Source organism: Prunus mume, linkage group LG5 (genome assembly GCF_029339155.1).
Source record: "Prunus mume cultivar Tortuosa linkage group LG5, ASM2933915v1, whole genome shotgun sequence".
In the NCBI taxonomy this organism is placed as follows: Eukaryota; Viridiplantae; Streptophyta; class Magnoliopsida; order Rosales; family Rosaceae; genus Prunus; species Prunus mume.
Genome location: NC_142702.1, coordinates 22,469,440 through 22,488,188, shown reverse-complemented (window position 1 = coordinate 22,488,188; position 18,749 = coordinate 22,469,440). Strand labels below are relative to the sequence as shown.

General features: G+C 38.5%; 4 protein-coding genes and 2 pseudogenes across 4 annotated transcripts; 2 read left to right on the top strand and 4 right to left on the bottom strand.

Moving 5' to 3' along the window:
- The first annotated feature begins 1,682 nt into the window (after nucleotides 1-1,682).
- LOC148917350 (uncharacterized) lies at nucleotides 1,683-4,240 on the top strand. The gene is given in 2 exon segments (XM_089052969.1): nucleotides 1,683-3,883; nucleotides 3,886-4,240. Coding segments are annotated over 2 exon segments (2,331 nt in total). The 5' UTR covers nucleotides 1,683-1,806; the 3' UTR covers nucleotides 4,140-4,240.
- Nucleotides 4,241-7,403: 3,163 nt separating this feature from the next.
- Nucleotides 7,404-8,002, top strand: LOC148917349 (uncharacterized; annotated as a pseudogene).
- A 1,704-nt stretch (nucleotides 8,003-9,706) lies between these two features.
- On the bottom strand, nucleotides 9,707-10,498 carry LOC103332450 (elongation factor 2 pseudogene; annotated as a pseudogene).
- Nucleotides 10,499-10,582: 84 nt separating this feature from the next.
- LOC103326794 (uncharacterized) lies at nucleotides 10,583-12,009 on the bottom strand. Its single transcript, XM_089052495.1, has 5 exons — nucleotides 11,876-12,009; nucleotides 11,672-11,767; nucleotides 11,139-11,587; nucleotides 10,906-11,048; nucleotides 10,583-10,825 (listed from the first exon to the last, which is right to left on the bottom strand). Exons 2-4 carry the CDS (start codon nucleotides 11,756-11,758, stop codon nucleotides 10,907-10,909), a joined length of 678 nt encoding a protein of 225 aa, XP_088908621.1. The 5' UTR covers nucleotides 11,759-11,767; nucleotides 11,876-12,009; the 3' UTR covers nucleotides 10,583-10,825; nucleotide 10,906.
- A 76-nt stretch (nucleotides 12,010-12,085) lies between these two features.
- LOC148917348 (uncharacterized) lies at nucleotides 12,086-14,564 on the bottom strand. The gene is made up of 4 exons (XM_089052496.1): nucleotides 14,426-14,564; nucleotides 13,342-13,491; nucleotides 13,058-13,252; nucleotides 12,086-12,941 (listed from the first exon to the last, which is right to left on the bottom strand). The coding sequence occupies exon 4, from the start codon at nucleotides 12,933-12,935 to the stop codon at nucleotides 12,303-12,305; it is 633 nt and encodes a 210-aa protein (XP_088908622.1). The 5' UTR covers nucleotides 12,936-12,941; nucleotides 13,058-13,252; nucleotides 13,342-13,491; nucleotides 14,426-14,564; the 3' UTR covers nucleotides 12,086-12,302.
- On the bottom strand, nucleotides 13,181-17,748 carry LOC103330675 (uncharacterized). Its single transcript, XM_089052408.1, has 4 exons — nucleotides 17,024-17,748; nucleotides 14,559-15,197; nucleotides 13,342-13,491; nucleotides 13,181-13,252 (listed from the first exon to the last, which is right to left on the bottom strand). Exons 2-4 carry the CDS (start codon nucleotides 15,189-15,191, stop codon nucleotides 13,181-13,183), a joined length of 855 nt encoding a protein of 284 aa, XP_088908534.1. The 5' UTR covers nucleotides 15,192-15,197; nucleotides 17,024-17,748.
- Nucleotides 17,749-18,749: the final 1,001 nt, after the last annotated feature.

Genomic DNA, 18,749 nt, shown 5'->3' with positions numbered 1-18,749 from the left:
AAGAAGGTTTAAAAGAGAAGGTTAGAGAGAATGTTGCTAACTTGCTAGCATTAAGGAATATTCAACTTACTCTACATGCAATGCACCACATGTCATTTATATCTCTTTTTTTGATATTTTTGATTTATTAATCTCCTCACCGTGAAATTCACTGAATGAGATTTTGACGTCGTGTTTGATAAATAAAAAAATCATAAATCGTAGCTTAAATCGATACATAAAGTTCAAAACTACCATTTGATTACTTAAGAAAATGAAGGATTAAGAGAAAATTGTTACATATTCTGAGGTATTTATAAAATTATTTTATCGTTTTACCTCTTGAATTATGATCCTTATAGAAATTAATTCCTAAACTAAAATTCTTTCAACTTAGCATCCGAATTAATTAAAATCGCCAATTTAGCCCTTATTATTAATTTTTTAAAATTTCATTCATTTTTCCGTCCAAAAAAGTAAAATAGTTACAAACTAGAAAAATGCAACCAAAATAAAAAAACAAAAAAAAAACCTCTTTCTCCCCTTTTCTTTCTCTCTCCTCCCCATACTTCCCTCCCCCCGTCTCTCTCTCTCTCTCTCTCCCTCTCCCCGGTCTCAGAGGAATGTTGAGACAGACAGAAAACAAACAAGAAGAATTGCTCAAGTAAACAATAGGTATCGGACCTTAGATACATTGAAAGAGAAATGATGACGGCTTGAGGAGTGGAGCTCGGAGATGGTGAGGACCAGTTCTCAAGTCGTCGGCTTCGATTAAGGCGTCGATTATGTTGTTGAGTTATTGGTGAGGACGCCGTGGATGGCGACAGCGGAGGTGGGGGGCTATTGGGTGGCTGAGATGGGTTGTGGCAAGGGGAATAGGGATGGGATGGGTGGGTGGATGAGGAAGAGGTGGGTTGTTTTTTATTTATATTTATATTTTTACCATTATAAATAAGGGAAATGACCTTCACTACCACCCCTTTGTTAATATTAACTAAAAATACCACCCATTCCCAATTTTTGTAAAACTATAACCTATAAATATAATATTATTGGCCACTTATTGCTGATTTATCACAAGTTCATAACTTTTGGTCTCTCTCAGCTCTGTCTCTCTCTCTCTCTCTCTCTCTCTCTCTCTCTCGCTCTCTCTCTCTCTGTGTGGCACAGCTCTGTTTCTCTTTGCTATAGGTCTATCGCAGCTCTCTCTCTCTTGGCTCTCTCTCTCTGTAGCACAACTCTCTGTCTTTGTCTTTGCTCTCTTTCTCATACCGCAGCTCTTTCTCTCTCTAGCTTCGTTATGTCTCTTTCTCCCCATATTCGGTCTTGCTCTCTGTTTGGAATCGCGAACCCCTCCCTTTAGGTATGTCTTCAATAGCTGGTTGCAACCGTGAAGCAGATAGTGGATTGCCGATCTCGAAAAGGTAGGGTTGATGGTTATTTTCTTTTAATATCAGTGGGATTATGTGAAATGGGTTACATTTTGATTGTTTGGGTCTGTGTGAAATTGGTTTTGGCTTTAATTGCTTTGGGTTAGGTTTTGTTGAATATCCATGCTCATTCATCTGGGTTTGTACCAATTGCACTTGGGATTTTCCATTTGATGTAGTAGATCTGTATAGTGTGATTCTGATGTGTTACACCAGTGTTCCTCTTATTTTACTGTCGTATTGCTGTTCTATTGCTGTTATATTGCTGTTATATTGTATGTTTATTGTGGTTATATTGCTGTTATATTGTATAGTTATTGTGGTTATATTGCTGTTATATTGCATGGTTATTGTGGTTATATTGTGTTAATGAACTGTTGTTTTGTCATGGTCAGACATGGAGACAATTGTTATTCTCGTGTGCTACAATGGAAAATGGGTCACCTCGAAGAAGATGTGCAAATACGAAGGGGGTGACTCAAAAGGCTTAATAGTTCCACGGACCATCAAATTTGCTGAACTGTTGGACCGTGTGCATCAGATTGGTAATACAAACAGCAGGGAAGACAAGGTTTGCTTAAAATTCTCAGTTTTGGTGGCCTCGAATGAGTGGAAGCACATAAAGATTGAGGATGATGATGATGTCAATTTTTTTATGAAGTACAATTCTGAGGTAACACCTTCAAAACTAGCTCCCTTACTCGTGAGTATAGAAGATAAAGGACTCACAAATGATGTAGTTGATAGTATGCATATCACGACAAATAGTAGTCGGATGGGTCGTTCTTCAGTTGCCATTGTTGAAAGCAATGAAGTAAGTTGGAATAATACAAATGGCAATGATGTGGGAGGTGAAGTAGGGACAGATTTTATGGATATGGGAGGAGAATCTGAACCCATTCGTGAACATTATTGGAATCAAATAGGTGAACAGAACCGGTACAATGAAGCCGGTGTAAATGATGGGGAAGCATATTTGGATAGCGGGTGTTCGCGAAGTGATTGGAATCCGAAAATTACAGTTGGGCAAATTTTCTCTAGTAAGAAAGCATTGTTGACGGAGTTACAGTTGACGGCAATAAGAGGCCACTTCGAATTTAAGGTGCAATTCTCCTGCACAAAGAGGTTGCTTGTGGTTTGTTATCAACGTCCATGCCTATGGCGGGTCCGAGCATCGAGATTTGGAGAATACAGCTTCATGATTGTGAGGTGTACAACTGTCCATGAATGTGATTTGAGGTTCATAAGTGACAACCATCGTCAAGCAACCGCAGCACTTGTAGCCACTTCATGTAAAAGAAAGTCGAAGGATTCTCGGACAATATACACACCAAGTGACATTATGAGAGATGTGAAACACAACTTTGGTTTGAGAATCCATTATTCGAAAGCTTGGAAAGCAAGGGAGTTAGCTCTATTGTCCATTAGAGGATCAGCGGAGGAGGCATATTATATTCTTCCAGCTTATTGCTATGAATTGGAGCGTATGAATCCCGGCACAAAAACACACATCCAAACTGATGAGAACAATCACTTTGTGTATTTATTTATGGCGGTTGGCGCATGTATTAGAGGGTTTTGTTCTTCCATGCGCCCAGTGATAGCTGTGGATGCCACTCATTTAAAATCCAAGTACAAGGGTGTTATGTTTGTAGCAAATGCATTCGATGGTAATCGAAATATATATCCTCTTGCTTTTGGGATCGGGGATTTGGAGACGGATGCATCATGGCATTGGTTTTTCACTAAACTTCATGAAGCCATTGGTGAGTGTCCCAATCTTGTTATTATTTCTGATCGAAATGTTAGCATACAGAATGTGTGGAACAAAGTTTTTCCAACTGCGCAACATGGCATATGCTTTTATCATATGAAGGGGAACATGAAACGCACTTGCAAGTTGAAAAAGCGTGATCCAATACTTATGCACTTTGAGCAGGCTGCGAAATCTTATTCCATTGCTGAATTTGATTGTCATTTTCGCAAGATCAAGCGAAACGAACATGTTGCTCAATATCTTGAAGAGGCAGGGTTACATAAGTGGTCTAGAGCTCACATGGATGGACGCCGCTACAATGTAATGACAACAAATATTGCGGAGTCAATCAACTCAGTCCTTAGGTTTGCAAGGACGCTGCCAGTGGTTCATTTGATAGGGGAAATTATGAATCTCCTTGTCAAATGGTTCACCGAACGTCGTGAGTTGGCTTTGAAGTGCACAACAACATTGTGCCCCAATTTTGGAGAGAAGAAGTTGAGGAACAGGTTGGAGGATGCTGCAAGGATGAATGTGGTTAAACCGAATAATGCACAGTTTCATGTTTTGGACGGTCATATGGATGGCCTCGTACATTTGACGAACAACACTTGCAGTTGTAGAAAGTTTCAGCTTGAGCAGCTACCTTGCAAGCATGTAGTTGCAGTTTGCCGCTTCTTGAAAGTAAATGTATACTCAAAGGCTTCTCGGTATTACACTCAAAAACCTGGATGGATGCTTATTCGGATAGCATCTACCCGATACAGCCTCACGGAATGTGGGATATTCCTGAAGATGTTCAAAGTCGAGTTGTGCTGCCTCCCATTGCAAGGGTCATGCCAGGCAGACGAAAGAAGATAAGAATTCCCTCGCAAGGAGAGGGCACCATTAGAAGAAAGTGCTCAAGGTGTGGTTCCGCAGGCCACAATAAAAGCACCTGTAAAAACACTATTCCAGTGCGCAATGTATCTTAGACAATATGATTTCTGTTGCTTTGGTAGGTCATGTCAACTTTACTTTTATTTGTGGTGGGTTTCGTGTTATGTTCAATGGGAATTCTTTTACATTTGCATAATGTGGGTTGCATTGCTACATGTCATTAAATCCCAGATTGCCATTCTATTGTACATATATTGCACTGGTATTGCTTCCATATTGCTATTATAATTTGAGTGCGAAATTAAAAGGTCTGGAATGTAATTCCAAATGGATCCAAAACATTCAAGTTGTTTTAATTCCTTTATGACACAGATTACCGTGATACTCCGACTATACCTTCTGTTGTGATTACAAATTCGGCCAATGCATAGGCCACATGTGGGCCAAATACAAGGTGAAATGTCCTATGTGTTTGACTACATATCGTTGTTGAAGGAGCATTACGAATGTTAACCCCAATACATTGCTCATGTCCAATGGATAATTTAGGGGTTGAAAGAGGAAGGAGCATGAGGTTTTGGGGTGTCATGTTTCTGTAATTTAGGGGATGTGATGGTGCTACAAGGCATGCATTATATATATAGAGTTCATTTTGAAGGTCTGTAATGTAGGTCATATATCTTTTAAGGGATGTATAATTCATCCTTTTTCCAGGTTGTAATTACTTTTATTTTTTGTATTTTTGTATTTTTTTGGACCAAATAATTTTAAATACATTCTGATGACTACGTACTGTAATATGATCATATTGTAACCCTATCACTACTCTATTGCACTCTTATTGACATAATATTGCCATTATATGCATGTTTATTGTATAGTTATTGCTGCTATATCGCCACTCAACTGGACACCGATAAACTGTATACGCACAAAAACAAAAAGAGGCATCATCATTCCATAAAATCCTATTTCCAAACTTACATAATACAACAACATTCGACCAAAAAAAAACATAATACAACAACAGGCCACCCCATCGTTACATAATACAAAAAGAGGCGACCTCATAGTTCCATTTCCCTGCTATTGACAAATTCGAAGTTGCATACTCTTCAACTGCGGCGACCACGACCCATGAAATTCATGACCCCGGCCACAGTCATGTTGTCCCAGTTTCCTGCCGGATCCACTATTTTTGCAAACTTACGAAATAGTTCGAATCCGCTTTCCACTTCTTGTTGCTTCAACTTGGCCATTTCTTCTGATTCCTTGAATACCATAATTGCAGTGGCAGGGGCAATTTCAATTTTTCCTTTCATTGCCTTTATATGTAGGAGATGCATGCGGGCATGATAACGAGAGCGAATTGTGCGGTTTTTTATGACACCCCATCTAGCTTGGCCCTCCACAATTTTTGAAACTATGTCTGCATGGAGATTTTTCCAAAACATTGTATTGCCTCGACATTGCTGCATGCCATGGACCAAGTCTGCAGTGAGTGAATTGGGTGACTTGCCTTCTGTTTCACTCTTCCCTCCTTCAGTAATTGAAATCGTTTGGTTTGGTGTGAGGTTATGGTCCATGGTCTTCGATATTTATTGTAGGCTGGTGTACGACTTAATTGGAAATAAAGGGGTCTAAATGCGATGGGAGGGAAATCCGTGGGGAAGGTAATGGCTGCAGTTAATGTGATGGAAGTTTTCATTTCAAACAGCTAGGTTGATTAATATAGGCAGCCTTTAATGACTTGGAGTAACTGAGAGAGTTATTGGAGGGAGGAATGAGGGGGAGTAATTGGCGGGAGGGATTGGCGGGAGTCTTAGGCGGGATAGTATTGGGCGGGAGTTATTACCCAGTTCACTGTATGACTTTTTCTAATATATTTCTATTTTGGATGTTCCGAACTTGGTAATTTTCCCATTATGTAATTCAAATAAGGGATTTGCCTATTTGGCTAATTGACCAACTCATTCAAATTGACCAATATGGTTATTGTCTTATTTCTCATTTCAGCAATCTCAATTCGTTTCCATGTTTCCATTTTTCATATTTTCCTATTTTCCATGTGTCATCCAATTTTTCATTATTTTTGCCTATTTTTCCTATTTCCCATTTTCGTATTTTGCAATTTCCCAAGTTTCCTTTTATACTATTTCCAGTTTTCCAATCTTTTCAATGTTCCTATTTTCCCATTATGTAATTAAAATAAGTTGCCTACTTTGCCTAATTGAGAAAGTAAATACAATTGTCCAATATGGTAATTGTTTTATTTCCCATTTCCACAATTTCAATTCGTTTCCAATTTGCCTATTTTCCACGTGTCCCTGTTTCCTATTTCCATTTATCCAATTTTCTGTTTTTGTCCAATGATCCAATTTGCTTTTTTCCAATTGCCCTATTTGCTAAGTTTCCTTTTTTTCCTATTTCCAATTTTCCAATTTGCTAACTTTCCTTTTGTTCGATTTCCAATTTTGCTATTTTCAAAGTTGCCTTATTTCCTAATTTCCAATTATCCAGTTATCCAATAGTCCAATAGTCCAAATATCCAATTTTCAATTTTCCAATTTGCGAATTTGCCTATTTTCCAAGTGTCCTTTTTTCCTATTTCTTATTTCGATTTTTCGAATTTTCCTTTTTTCGAATTTTCATGTTTTCAGAGTTTCCTTTTTTGCCTTTTTCCTATTTTCCAAGTTTCCTTTTGTTCAATTTCCAATTTTCCAATTTTCCAAGGGTCTTTAGTTTCCAATGACCCAATTTTTGAAGTGTCCTTTTATCCTCTTTCCTTGTTTCCTGTTTAGAATTTTCCTTTTTTCCTATTTCCACTTTTCCAAATTTCCAAGCTTCCATTTTTTTGTATTTTCGTATTTTCGTATTTCCAATTTTCCAAATTTCCAATTTTCCTTTTGTTCTATTTCCAATTTTCCAAGTTTCCTTATTTCTCATTTTCCAAGTTTGCACTTTTGGTAATTTGCTATTTTGCTATGTTCCACTTTACTGTTCTGAAATTCGCAATAAATGCTTAGTTACATGGTCCTAGTTTGGGTTCAAATCCACAATTTCCAATTTCCCATGAAGGTTAGCTTTTTTCCGTTTGTCAGCCCATTTTATTGTTGTTAATGTAATGCTCTACTGCTGTGAATTACACCCAACGAGTTAATGGTCTACTTTGCAATCCCATCAATTGAATGCACCACCTACATACCGAATGTACTTCATATCAATTCCTACATATAACTCAACCTTCCTATCAATAATTGCAACTTAGCCAACTTCTTCAACCTCAGAAAGGTAATGAGTCGTACTCAAATGCAAACATTCAGTCGCCAGGTGTGAATTGTCCCCATCAATAGTTCAAGATGTCGGATGTACGCCCTCCAAACGAGCATGGCAGTTACCCGGGGGACCAGCCATGGCATGTGCCATTCCCATCTCCACCTCCGACTCCCAATCATGATCCCACTTCATCTGGAAGTGAGGCTGAGAGCAGTGATCCGCTTGACAAAATCTCAGCCGTCAAGCACGACCTCCAATATTTGTCTAAGGCAACAGATTGGTGGGAGACTAAATGTGATATTCATGGCCAAGTTATGGGAAATTTGGCCAACAAGCTGAACAAAGCATATGCTGGAGAAGTGAAGCAAACTTTAAAAGCAAACAGTCGGAGCAAAGAGTTAGAGTCGTTGAAGTTGAAATTGGAAGAGATAAAGAAAAATGCCGTCGAAAAATTCACCAAATCTGAAGAATATAACCATGAAATGGTTGAATGTTTCAACAACGGCTTCGAAATGTTTCAAGATTATGCGTCGGTCATTTCACCAGACTACAATTGGAGTGAAATTGATGTACCTGGTGTCTGGCAGGTCTGAATATGGGTGCTGAGGGAATGGCTCATCATAGCCTCGTGCATGCAGCGAGGAGAAAGCACAAAGACATTGATCTTTTCATGGACCTGTAGTAAGGGTAAGTGCTGCTGCAGTTCATCTCACCCGAGTACATGGATCTTTTGGTGCCTTCGTTTTTCCTTCACGGAATAGGATTGTTAAGGTTCGGAGGCGATTTGGTTTGCATCTGTCAAATGTAGTCGTATTTTTGGATGTGTGTGTATTCTATGTAGATTGACTTCATATTGCTGTTATATTGCGTGTATATTGCTTAATATTGCCTTCGTATTGTATACATATTGTATGTATATTGCTTTATATTGTATTGGTATTGCATACATATTGCATGTATATTGCCACCATATGAGAAGTATATTGTGATCATATGCCTATGGTATTGAACTTATATTGCTTTAATATTGCCTCTACAGTGAAGTATATTGGCCTAATATTGCTATTACATCGTATGTCAATGCCATTTGGTCTAATAACTATCTCCATTTCGTTCAAAGTAATCCTTTTCTTTCAAATATCACGGACAGGACAATTGTTATCCATCCTCATATTACCATGAATTGATGTTTCCCTTTGAAATGATAGTTGGAGTTGCACATCCATTCATATTCAACGTATAATGTAATTCTCTCCCTCAATGAATCCTCCTTCAAAAGAAGGCAGCTATGAAATATTGGGTACAAAAATGCACGAGCCACGGTAAATTCCTTGGGCTCAAACCACATCTTACAAAACCAGGATGATTTTTGGCATGCTTGAAAAGAAGGGTCAAATACAATAGAAAACAAAATCCATTCAAGCTTGGCCAATGGAATGCACAATAACCCTTTTACATCTCCTTCCAACACCAATCTCCTTCCAACACCAGTGTTTTGCCTGCTTTAGGGTCGCCGAAGGAGACCAAATTGGCATTGTGCAATTCGAGGGGGCAGTGAATTTGGAATGGTGCCATAAACATGTTTTCTTCCCCTGACTTTAACTAAATGAACTTTTGTTTAATTACTTGTAAGCTCCAGCTAGGTCCTTCTGTTTTCTCTTCTTCCTCTTCTTCTTCTCATGACTCTTAAGAGGCAGTTTGATGTAAAGAAATCCTAAGATGTCCATGTGATGCACACGCAAGTGGAATAAATAAACAATAACAAATAAAGGGATCAGTTCATTAGTGGTTACATTTAATCTTATCTATGACAAAATAAACATGCTATAAAGTCCACATTAATATTTACTTCATCTCCATAATCATAATATTGGGGGAAAAAAACCACGGACAAATACATGAAATGTAAACCAACTCGGTACTGACTCTGAGATTGTGTACATACAACTTGGAACAACCAAACCAATTCAAGCTAAGCCATCTCATACGTGTGCCTACATAAAATAACAGTGTATGGTCATCTTCTTTAGAATATTGCAATCAACACTTGGTTGAGACGGACCAGCAAAAACAACTGGCACACACATATGACACACATAGATAGAGTTTATGAATGGGAGATCCAGAATTAAGACCTCTGTTAATTTGTAACTGCCACCGAATCGGTTCATAGTGCCAAATGCAGCTATCTTGCACACAGATATGACAAGCCAAAAGAAAACAAGCAAAGTAACAAAGAAAATAGAGGATGGTGACTACAACAACAGGGTTGTTACACGCATTAAACAAAACCAAATAACTGAAAACCAAACATAGGCACTGCAATGGAACTACTGTCTCAAACTAACTCCGTCCTCCAATTGTTGGATATAATTAAACAAATTACTCACCGTTTCTCCGCAAACTCGGATAGTGCGGTCATTTGCTCCTTCAAACCCTTCCTCTTACGGATATCTGTCACAAGCTGTGAAGCCTGGGATCCAGCTTCCAATGGATCAGACATCATCATCTCCCAATGATCACAGACACATTGTGGGAAGGCCTGCCCTGCAATCGAAGCCCTCATTCACCAGAGAACCCAAAACATTCAATGACGGGGAGGTATGCCTTCATATTGTAGCGTGGGGTACCAGGCCTCTGCATTTCCTGAAACACGGGCCCACGTTTCTGATTAAGAACACCGTAGATACCACTCAGAGTCTGCTCTGGAGCTTGGATTTCAACAAGATAGACAGGTTCAAGGAGCCTTGGCTTGGCAGTGAGCTGGGAAGCATAGATGAGTGTCCTAGCAGTGGGAATGACCTCACCACCTCCTCTGTGGATGGCAGCAGCATGAATAACCACATCACACACTTGAAAGCAAATACCCCTCATGTTTTCTTATGCCAATGCAAGCTGAATACAGGTTGGTTCTGTAGCTCATAATGAATGAGCAAGCAAAACAGGAATAAACACAAATCCATAAATTTTTTCAGCAACAAGACACAAGCTCCTAAATAAATAAACTAACTCATAAAAACCCTAGTGGACAAAATGCATAACAACAATTTAAAACGCATACACAAATAACACACAAGTTCCATGTTTTGCGAGTTCCACTAGCAACGCAGAGTAAAAAGTAAGAAAACTGTACCTGAAGTATTACGATCAAGTCAGAGAATGAACCATTCTTAAGCATCCATACACAGGAACTAAAAAAAGCATCCAAAACCAGCAACTATAAAAGCATCCATTAACACCAACTATAACAGCATCCATAAAGAGCAACTACAAAAGCATCCATAAACAGCAACAATATTTACATATGGAGGTGTCCAAAATAGTTAACCTTCAAAATCGAAACAGTGTGTGTGCCATGTAAGGCAATTAGCCACTGCTTCTAGATTGTACAATATTACACCTCGCAATACTAACAAAACCAACTAGCTCTGGCAAAAAGGTAGGATTACAAGCGAAAGTAGGGCCAGCAAAGCTTCCACGTCTGCATCTTCATACAAAGGAGTTCCTAACATAAATAATGAGCAAAGTGAATTCCCCAGTCATAAGTCGTCACTGAGGTCAATTGACAAAGATTAAGACATTTACCTCATAAATATGCCTCCCCCCTTAAACCCTCTATTGCAAGCTTCAGTCGGTAATATTTGATCTTGGACGGGTCAATTTTATGCACCGAAAGCCCAGCACTGAGATGCTCGATGAATTGAACGGTCATGATTCCGCAAGACGTACTGTGAGGCCAATAAGTTGGAAAATGACAACTGCATTTATATAAAAATTTGAAAAAATTAACTAAAATGAACTAAATTCATAATTCTTACCCATCTCGTTGTTGTGGCACACCTCCAATGATGCAAACTGAGAATGGCGTAAAGCTCGACATCTGCAGCCCCTTTTGCTTCACATCTTCAACCTCTGATTCTTCATAAAACTTCATATTGTAGAGCACGCGTGCAAGCGTATCGCTAACAGGTTGCAGAAGTGTAACCAACTTCGAAGGTTTGGTATATTCAACATAGGAGTCATACACGGTTGCAGTATGTCGGACGAAATCAATTTCGATTGCAACCCAATGGGACTCTCGAAGATTATATGGAAAATAGACTTTGCGGACTTTTTTCCAAGATTGGGCATAGCCGTGTTGCCACGTACCATTCACAAAGTGATGTACATTCTTCAGCTTGTTGGCTGGAAGGTCACTGGTGTTGGACGCAGCTGCCTTCTTCGATCCACGTGTCTTGCCAGTCGCTTTTAACGGCTCTAGGAATTGCTGCAGACGTTGAAATGAAACCATATTACACAATGACAACCAAAAGCAAATGAAGCAGTGAATGTAACATGGTAAAAAGTGTACCTGCAAGGCATAATCTGCCGTTGTCCAGTCGGTTCCAAATAGCAACGGATGAGAGAGTTGCCGTTTGCGGATAAGAAAGGTTGCCATTTCCAGGTGCTGAAAGTTGACATATAATATGAGCACATTTTCCCACTTTTGTACACTTAAAAAAGGAGAGAAAACAATTGAATTATCATAAAAAAGAAGAGATTTGTGTATTCTTACCCTTGAGCTAATCCATGCCGTTTCATCGATGAGTTTATAGAAAAAATCAGCGCCCACGAAAATGCTTCAAGCTGCACCTGCACACTACAAAAGGCAAACTTGCAACCGTTACGTTTGGACTGATCTCATAATTCAGACTTCGGTAATGACAAATATTCAGATGCATATTAATACGGCTTGGATTGGATTTCGAAGGTCAAGAATCCGAACCTGATATCATTTTTCCACGCAGTGCAAAATTCTATTACTGCCTTCACATCTTCAATGGGCAGCGGTTTTGATGGATCAAAAGATGGCGGGGTTGCAGGCGCATCCGACACAGTCATTGTCCTCTTCTTCCTCAAAGGATCAGTAAATGGACTTAACAATGTCTGGGCCGGGCGCTTCTGTCTACACCCTTTACCTTCCACTTCTTTTTTTTCAACACTTAAACTACCTTTTCATCAGCAGCCATACTAATTGTAGGTATACTTGGAGGATTCATCGGAGCTGCCGATGGCACACTGTCAGCTATTTTCCAATCTTCTAACAAAAACATAAGTCTTTGGCAGATTTCGTCACACCCGGCCACATCTTCCGGGGTAGGCAGCTTCTCGGATTGTGCATGCGCAGCTGCTTCATGCACTTGTAAGTCAGGAACTAGAGTGACCATGGCTGCGGAAGGTTCGGCTCCATCACTGGGGACTTGTGTTTCCATTGCTGCCGGTTTTGTAGGCGGACTGACATTGTCATGTAATGGCGACAAGTCATTGTCGCCTCCTTCCTTCATACGAGGAGTACCCAGGTCCTCACGTCCTTCCCAAGCTTCTTTCACCCCACCATCTTGTTTTCGCAGCTGCTCTATCTCCACCTTAAAATAATGCTCCATTGCAGCAAGTGTGTTGCGGAAATCCTCGACACACTTGTTATTTCTTTCAACTTTGGATGACTCCTTCCGTACAGTTTCTTCCAACTCAGCCACTCTGTTGCGAAGGGCTCGATTTGAACTGGAAACTTTGGCGAAGTCATCCTTCATCCTTTGAAAGTCACGCTTCAAAGTGCGTAACTCAGTGGACGCCATTTGACCCTGCATTCAGTTGGAATGCAAGTGTTACAATATTGGAATAAAATATATCCGAACAAAACAGCAGCTAATTTCCTATTGTATTATGACATATATCTTGGAAAATAGGTAATGCTTGCCTTAGAAGACGACGGAAGGCTTGCAGTTTCTTCAATGTCCTCATCTTTTTCTTCTACTGAGGCAGACGTGCTGGTTTTGTGTTCAGCGTCATCGCCAAACAACTGAACAAGTTCTTCATGTTGTCAACACTCACCCCAAATCCAATACGGCTGCTGCTTCTCAATTACAGATGGCCGAATAAGTTGCACATCAACCTGCAATTTACGCAGACAATAGACATATCAGTAAACTGATTATATTAGATTTTCATATGCCTAAGATTATCATTACAAACTGAACTAACCTCACGGTTCTCGAATACTTGGCTCATTAGCTCATAAAAACGCGGCAAAGTGTTGCTCCTCCAATGTAGTATACGAGGGATGTAGGCATTATGTTCGTGCACCACCAAATGTAGTGCAGCCAACGCTGGAAATACCTCGTAAGCCCAAATCTGGTTTGAGGAAGAAAAGCCTTAGAGATCACATGCTATAACCTTAAATAGGGCATGAAAAGCCAAGAATACAATAAAGATAAATAATTAGCATGTATTAATTGCAGTCTAAACCTTGCCCTATGATTGACAAAAGTTAAAAGAAATACAGCCATCTAGAGATGCATAGAGGCTAAAAGTGGTTCGGGCCACATTAGTCATTAGTTTAAGAGCATTCAACACAAATCAGGAAAAAAGATTATTTCCTAATATCCAATATCCCCCACCTACATAAAGGAGTGAAAATGTAAACTTGTTTCTATAATTAGGTAATTAGTGTTAACTTAGGGTTGTTGATAGAAAAACACGGGGCTCATCATCAATATTAATGATATAATATTCAGCAAAAACAGAATAATATTACTAATTAAATAAAATAAAACCTTCTGTCCATTTTCTATTCTTGAATTCCCTTCTACCCCTGACCCCCTCCCTTGAATGTTTCTCCCCTTTACCATCAATTTTTTAACTTTGCAAATTATTTTATTTGTTTGTAGAATTCTTTTTTTAAATACCACAGCCGCCCAGAACAGCCACCCAATTTGCTCTCTCTCTCTCTCTCTCTCTCACTCTCTCTGTCTCTCTCACACAAAATATCTACCAACACACACACACAAACACAATATCATTAGTCAAAAGAATCTGTCAAAAAACAATAACAGTGGACAGAGTTCCTTTTATTCATCTTCATCCTTCAACAACTAAACCAATCAATCCCCCAAATAAGTAATAATTACATAAAATAAACATGAACAAATGATGTTTTAGCTCCTCCAATGCAGCTCTCAATTTCTCTCTCTCTCTCTCTCTCTCTCTCTCTCTCTCATTACTGTTTTAGAACCCATTACTGTAAACAAATGATATTTAACTTCAACAGGAATCGAAATGTGCTCACCTGAAGTGCAAAGGCAAAACCCTTCAGGTGGTACTCTCTTGGTCTACCAGTTGCCGTTGTCTTTACTTGCTTTTTAGATTTGTTTGTTTTCGAAGCTTTTTTGGGCCCTTTCACTCGCTGGTAATCTGCACACAGTGCCCTCAAGCAGTGATGGCGCATTTGTCTTCGCATAAGACACAGCACCCCATGGATATTTCCCAAAATCTTCAAGGTCTTCCGCCAACTTCAAATATCGCATGTCAATGTGGACATGTTTTTCACTGCCCAACAGCACAAACACAGCGAAGTATACAAAGCCGAGCTTCAATGCATCATCCGCATCAGCGCAGTCGCGGAAGGCTTTTTCTAATTCCAACAGGCTCACTGTTTTATTGTTGCCAAAATACTTCCTTTTCAATGAGCAGTTGTCATTACTGGGAAGCGGAATAAAGGGAAGGTTTCCAAACCTTAGCCCTGTCACGGCGCAAAATTGCTGCGGTGTGAATTGGATCACCTTATTGCCAACAATGAATTTGATCCCGTTCACTTGGGAAACAGTCTTCGGATCAGCTTTCCTCAGCAACAATCCGTGTACAATTGGCGACGTCCACTTCAGGTCCTCGATGAGTAGGAGATGCCCAAAACAACTCTTTTCGAAGGTTCGTAGCTGTTGCTCACTGAATTTCTCTTTTATCGTACTTATTGCACTCTTTATATGGGATAGCGCCAATGCTTTTCCTTGGAACTTATCTTCCTCTCCAATCATCAACTTAATTGGCGATACCATGTTTCCCTGCACGGCATTATTATTAAAAAAAATTCAGTCCGTTGCAATCTGGACAATAACAAGCAATACACAATTCAACGGCCTATTATAGGATATTAAGTGAAAATTAAACACAAATTACAGCACATGAACCACAATAAATTCCCACACTAAATATGCATCATAAAATGAAACTGAAAACACGCATCACAAACGAACCAATCCTACATGACAAATAGCAACTTGAGGCACTTCGTCATCCATAGCATGAAAATCAATCAGACCAATAGAAGTTTCATCCAAGCATGAAGTCATTCACAGTTAAAATACAGAAATTTGCAATCTCTCTAATTACTAAACTTCACAAAATCAGTCATAGGTTAGTGAAATGATCCTTTTCAAATGAAAACCGTACAAAAAGACAAACTAGTCAATAACAAATACAAAACCTACCTTAGAATCACTCGTTTTGCAGACAGACCCGAATTGGAAATCGCAGAAACACCTAAACAAAAGCTCGAATTCTGTCTGTGAGAGGATTGAGAATGAGGAGGAAGTATGTGAAAAAAGTCGGAACCGAAACCAAGAATTTGGGTTTTTTGAGGCCCTGAAAGAGCAGAGAAGAAGAGAAAGACATCCATTGAAAACATGAAAAGAGACGGAACTGAGAGATTGTTGAAGGGAGAGAGCATTTAACGAAGCAACCCTCTCTTTCACCTTCAAGAACCCCCTCAACAAACCCTAACATTGACTGCAAAGAGAGAAAGAGAGAGTGCCATTATATTTTCCCACTTCCTTCTTTTATATTTTCTCTTCACAAGGCTTCCTAAAAAATGCCATTAAACTACTTGTCTCTCACTCTGTTTTTCATGTGTCCTTCAAATTACTGGTCACTCACTCCAATTTCTGTCTCACAAGGATTTAAGTCTTTACCTTACATGATCATTGACAATTAACTAAATATCTACAGACACATCTCCAAACACCAGATAATCATGACAGCTTAAGCTACAATAGGAATGTGCAGTAGCAGAAGCCTAATTCAGAACAATTCAACAAGAAGACAGCAGGAAACAATTTATTGACTTCAACGTATAATGTCATGGAACATCCTATCAATTAGTGGCAACCACAATCATGACTCCAATATGCCCTCCTTTCAAATGTAAGGAAATTAATGACATTGGCACCATCCCTTCAGTTTTTCGTTAACAAAATCAGAGGTTTGTATGTATTGTATGTGTTATCAATATGAAAGATAAATGAATAAATAAACCATCAAAACTGTAAAAAAATGTTTCTTACACATGTACAATTAAAAAATTAAAAGTTCACCTCATAAACAGAGTTGTCTAACTATCCATAGACAAAAAAGACAAGCAAAAGCTTAAAGAGTTAGCTTATAGCAAAATCCATGGCCCCATTTCTCTAAACCACACCTGCTGGTGGCATGTTCCCATCTTCATTCATTTCCCGCTTTGTTTTAAGCATACAATGATCAAGCACAAAACAACAAACTTTTAAAGAACTCATATTACACCACATATGGTTCCTTGCCCTTTGTGTAGACATTGAATATTCATCCCCAAACTGAAATTCCAAATCATCACAAGAGAATATGAAAAACATAGAGAACTTATCCATATCCAATATGCAAGCCCTTAAGTTAGCAAACAGAGTTAAAGCAAAACCAATTTTAGTGAAACCCCTAAACCCTATACCCATTTCAGAAAACCCACTAAACCAATTTCAGAGAAACCCCCAAACCCTAAACCAATTTCAAACAACCCCGTCAACCAATTTCAAACAAACCCATAAACCCTAAGCCGTAAAAGAATTCCGATGAACAGTACCTGTTTGCTGTGAATGATGGCGTTGTTCTTCGATGCACAGATTTACTTTGGGACAGGAAGACAGAAGCGAGAGTGACGGCTGAGCGACGAGAGATGAGAGAGTTAGAGCTGAGAGACGAGAGAGTGAGAGCAAAGTGACCAGAGAGTGAAGATGAAGAGATTGAGCGACGGAGAGCTGATGGGCGGGAGGTCAATTTCAGAAAATGTGTTAGGAGAGCAATAAGGGTACAATAATTTTCTATTTATAGTTGATAGTTATAAAAAAATTGGGAAGGGATGGCATTTTTAGTTAAAATTATTAAAGGAGTGGCACTGAGGGTCATTTCCCTATAAATAACGTTATTTTATTATTATTATTTTGGCGTTATTATTTTTTCTTTTTATTTTATGTATTGACTATTATTTTATTCAAATTTATAAATTTATCCTTATTACTACCGGAAAAATAGATGAAATTTCAAAAAATCTAACAGCAAATGTTAAATTGACAAATTTAATTAATTCAGGTGTTAAATTGATTGACTTTTTAGTTCGGAAGTTAAGTTTGACTGGGTCCTTGTTCGAAAGAGTGTACGGCCAACCCATCAGCCACTTAAAGTCACAATCTGGACTTGGGCTGTTACTATTTTGAGGAGAGTCATGCCTAGTTTGATTGTTTATTGCTTAATGATTCTTTGGGAGCTGTTAAGGCTTGTTTGATTAGTACTAGTTAGCTATTGTGTTGGTGGTTGGGTGTTGGGGGGTTTTTCCCCCTTTTCTTCATAAAAACTAGCTCTCTGCATGCGCTTGCGCCTCTGTAAGAGGTTTTTTTTAATTTAAAATTTAAAATTTATTTTAGAATAAAAAAGATAATGAATAGTTGTGTTCCATAAAAATAGGTATGATTTTTCTTTTAATTTTAATTTGTTTAATATGAAAAAGTATGAATTTACTATCTTATCCTTATTTAATAAATAATTTTAATTCTTAATATTTGCATTAACCAATGGCATTTTCTGGTATTTTGAATGTTTCACCATTCTCTATCTTTTGCTTCATTTTCCATATGTGAACATGTCATGGTTGTCCACAAAACATACATTGTAAGCTTCATTACCAATAGTCCCGATCTCTTGGACCACATGAGTCCAAGAGTTTGTGTCACCCACCGTTAGATACTAATCCAATGGTTCAAAAATATTTCTTAAAATGAGTGCAAGAATAGGTGAACCGTTGAAATTACATCCAACGCTGAGTGATTACAAATCTCTTGGACCACATGAGTCCAAGAGATTGTGGTCACCTACCGTCCAATGGTTCAAAAATATTTCTTAAAATAGACCAAATAAATTAGTAGAAATTGTCTTGTGTGTGGGTTTGCTTTAATTAATCAAAAGGCAGTCTTTCTAGATTGAGAATTAGTCAATTTTAACCATTTAAGAAGACACTTCCGCTGTCACAAGTTTTTTGGTTAAAGATAAAGAAGAACTACGCTTTCTCGACTGGGAGTAAAAAGAAAAATACAAAAAATGCTTTAATATTAAAATTAGGACTAGGGGGTTTGCAACTTAATAAAAATATGTTATTTGCTAAGTTTGTGTTAAAATTTGCACACACAAAAATAATCACGTGACATGAGCGTTGAAAACAACCTGAAAATTTGGCAAAATTTCACCCATCATGCATGGCACACGAGTTCAGTTGGCTATTAAAATTTAAAATGATATATATAATATATCTGAAAATG